Raw genomic sequence first — 1,294 nt, forward strand, 5'->3', positions numbered from 1 at the left:
TATCTTCTTATAATAAACTAAATACTATTGTTTAAATAATATGCTTTATATAAGATTTGAACTTATAGCCTAAACATTTTATTTTTAATGCATTTAATTAAAAAATTAGTCTATTTAATTTATAACAAACATATCAAATACATTACTATGTATTTATATATAAAAGATAAAAATTATAAATAACCGTATAAATATATTTACCCTTTTTGTAAAAATAAGAGTAACCTTTATGTGTTCAAGTTTAACGGTGTTCGCCTTATACACTTGTTTGTCGCATCGTGCTTAATCGAATTATTATATAGTTGGTTTGTATGTGGCTGAACAAGTATAATAACGTAGGAGGTGTTTCTGTACGATTGTTCCTGAAAACCTATAGTAAACAAGTGTAGAATGGAGGTAGTATAAGGTGTAGGTATGAATATAAGCTTACCAATGGATTCCCCATCAGAATCTGGAACAACGAAGTCCCCAAGCTAAGTGGTATCTGATAAAGCTATTTTTGTTCCCTCGTACAATGAGCCAAGTGTTCCCCCTTTTATTGTACAGATATACCTTATACCCAAAGGTAAATTTGATCGAATGAGCACGAAAGGTTTATCTTCTTCCCGCAGAGAGTAACGGTATACAGAAGACATAATTGGCAAAGTTAAAGTATGAAAGAGATAAGGTGTAGAGTTATGATCTTGATGCAATAATGCTAATATGACTTCTACTCGGTTCAATGATTGGATGCCTAGTCTAATTTGCAGCATGGTTGCCTTTTTGGCATAGCTAAAAATAGCATAGTTGCCTTTTTGGCATAGCTAAAAATAATATGGTTGCCTGCTTGGCACAGCTAAAAACTGCCGTCGCCTTTTTGGCGTTTTAAAGTATAAGTACCACCCTTTTCTCCCGACTATTTCGTTTTCACCACCCCACCAAGGCATCGCATACCAAACCTACCGTCCACCAACCATCCTTTCGCCAACCGCTTTATCAACACACTTCGCCAAACCACCCTTCCACTTACCATACCACACCATTCTCACATCATCCACACCACAATGGCTACTACTGTACCCTCGACCCATTCCCCTGTTAAAGTCTGGACTACCGAACCTGTCCACCAAAATCTCGACCCGTTTTCTTCCGAACGTCTCATCTTTCGAGCTCTCCTCGACTCGGATTTTCCAGCATATCACACGATATTGAGCCAAGAAGAAACAATGACTAAAGTTGGTCTGGGCCCAATGCTCAAGTAGAAGCTAGCTCGATCCTGGTTCAACTAGACACAAGAAAGCTACACAAGAGTTGG

General features: G+C 37.4%; 2 protein-coding genes across 2 annotated transcripts; one reads left to right on the forward strand and one right to left on the reverse strand.

Moving 5' to 3' along the window:
• Positions 1-473: 473 nt before the first annotated feature.
• Positions 474-635, reverse strand: COCVIDRAFT_117342 (hypothetical protein; the record flags this gene model as incomplete). The annotated part of the gene is made up of 1 exon (XM_014694464.1): positions 474-635. The coding sequence occupies one exon, from the start codon at positions 633-635 to the stop codon at positions 474-476; it is 162 nt and encodes a 53-aa protein (XP_014549950.1).
• A 408-nt stretch (positions 636-1,043) lies between these two features.
• On the forward strand, positions 1,044-1,268 carry COCVIDRAFT_32318 (hypothetical protein; the record flags this gene model as incomplete). The annotated part of the gene is made up of 2 exons (XM_014694465.1): positions 1,044-1,218; positions 1,249-1,268. 2 exons carry the CDS (start codon positions 1,044-1,046, stop codon positions 1,266-1,268), a joined length of 195 nt encoding a protein of 64 aa, XP_014549951.1.
• Positions 1,269-1,294: the final 26 nt, after the last annotated feature.

The sequence above is a fragment of the Bipolaris victoriae genome (assembly GCF_000527765.1).
Source record: "Bipolaris victoriae FI3 unplaced genomic scaffold scaffold_558, whole genome shotgun sequence".
Lineage (NCBI taxonomy): Eukaryota > Fungi > Ascomycota > Dothideomycetes > Pleosporales > Pleosporaceae > Bipolaris > Bipolaris victoriae.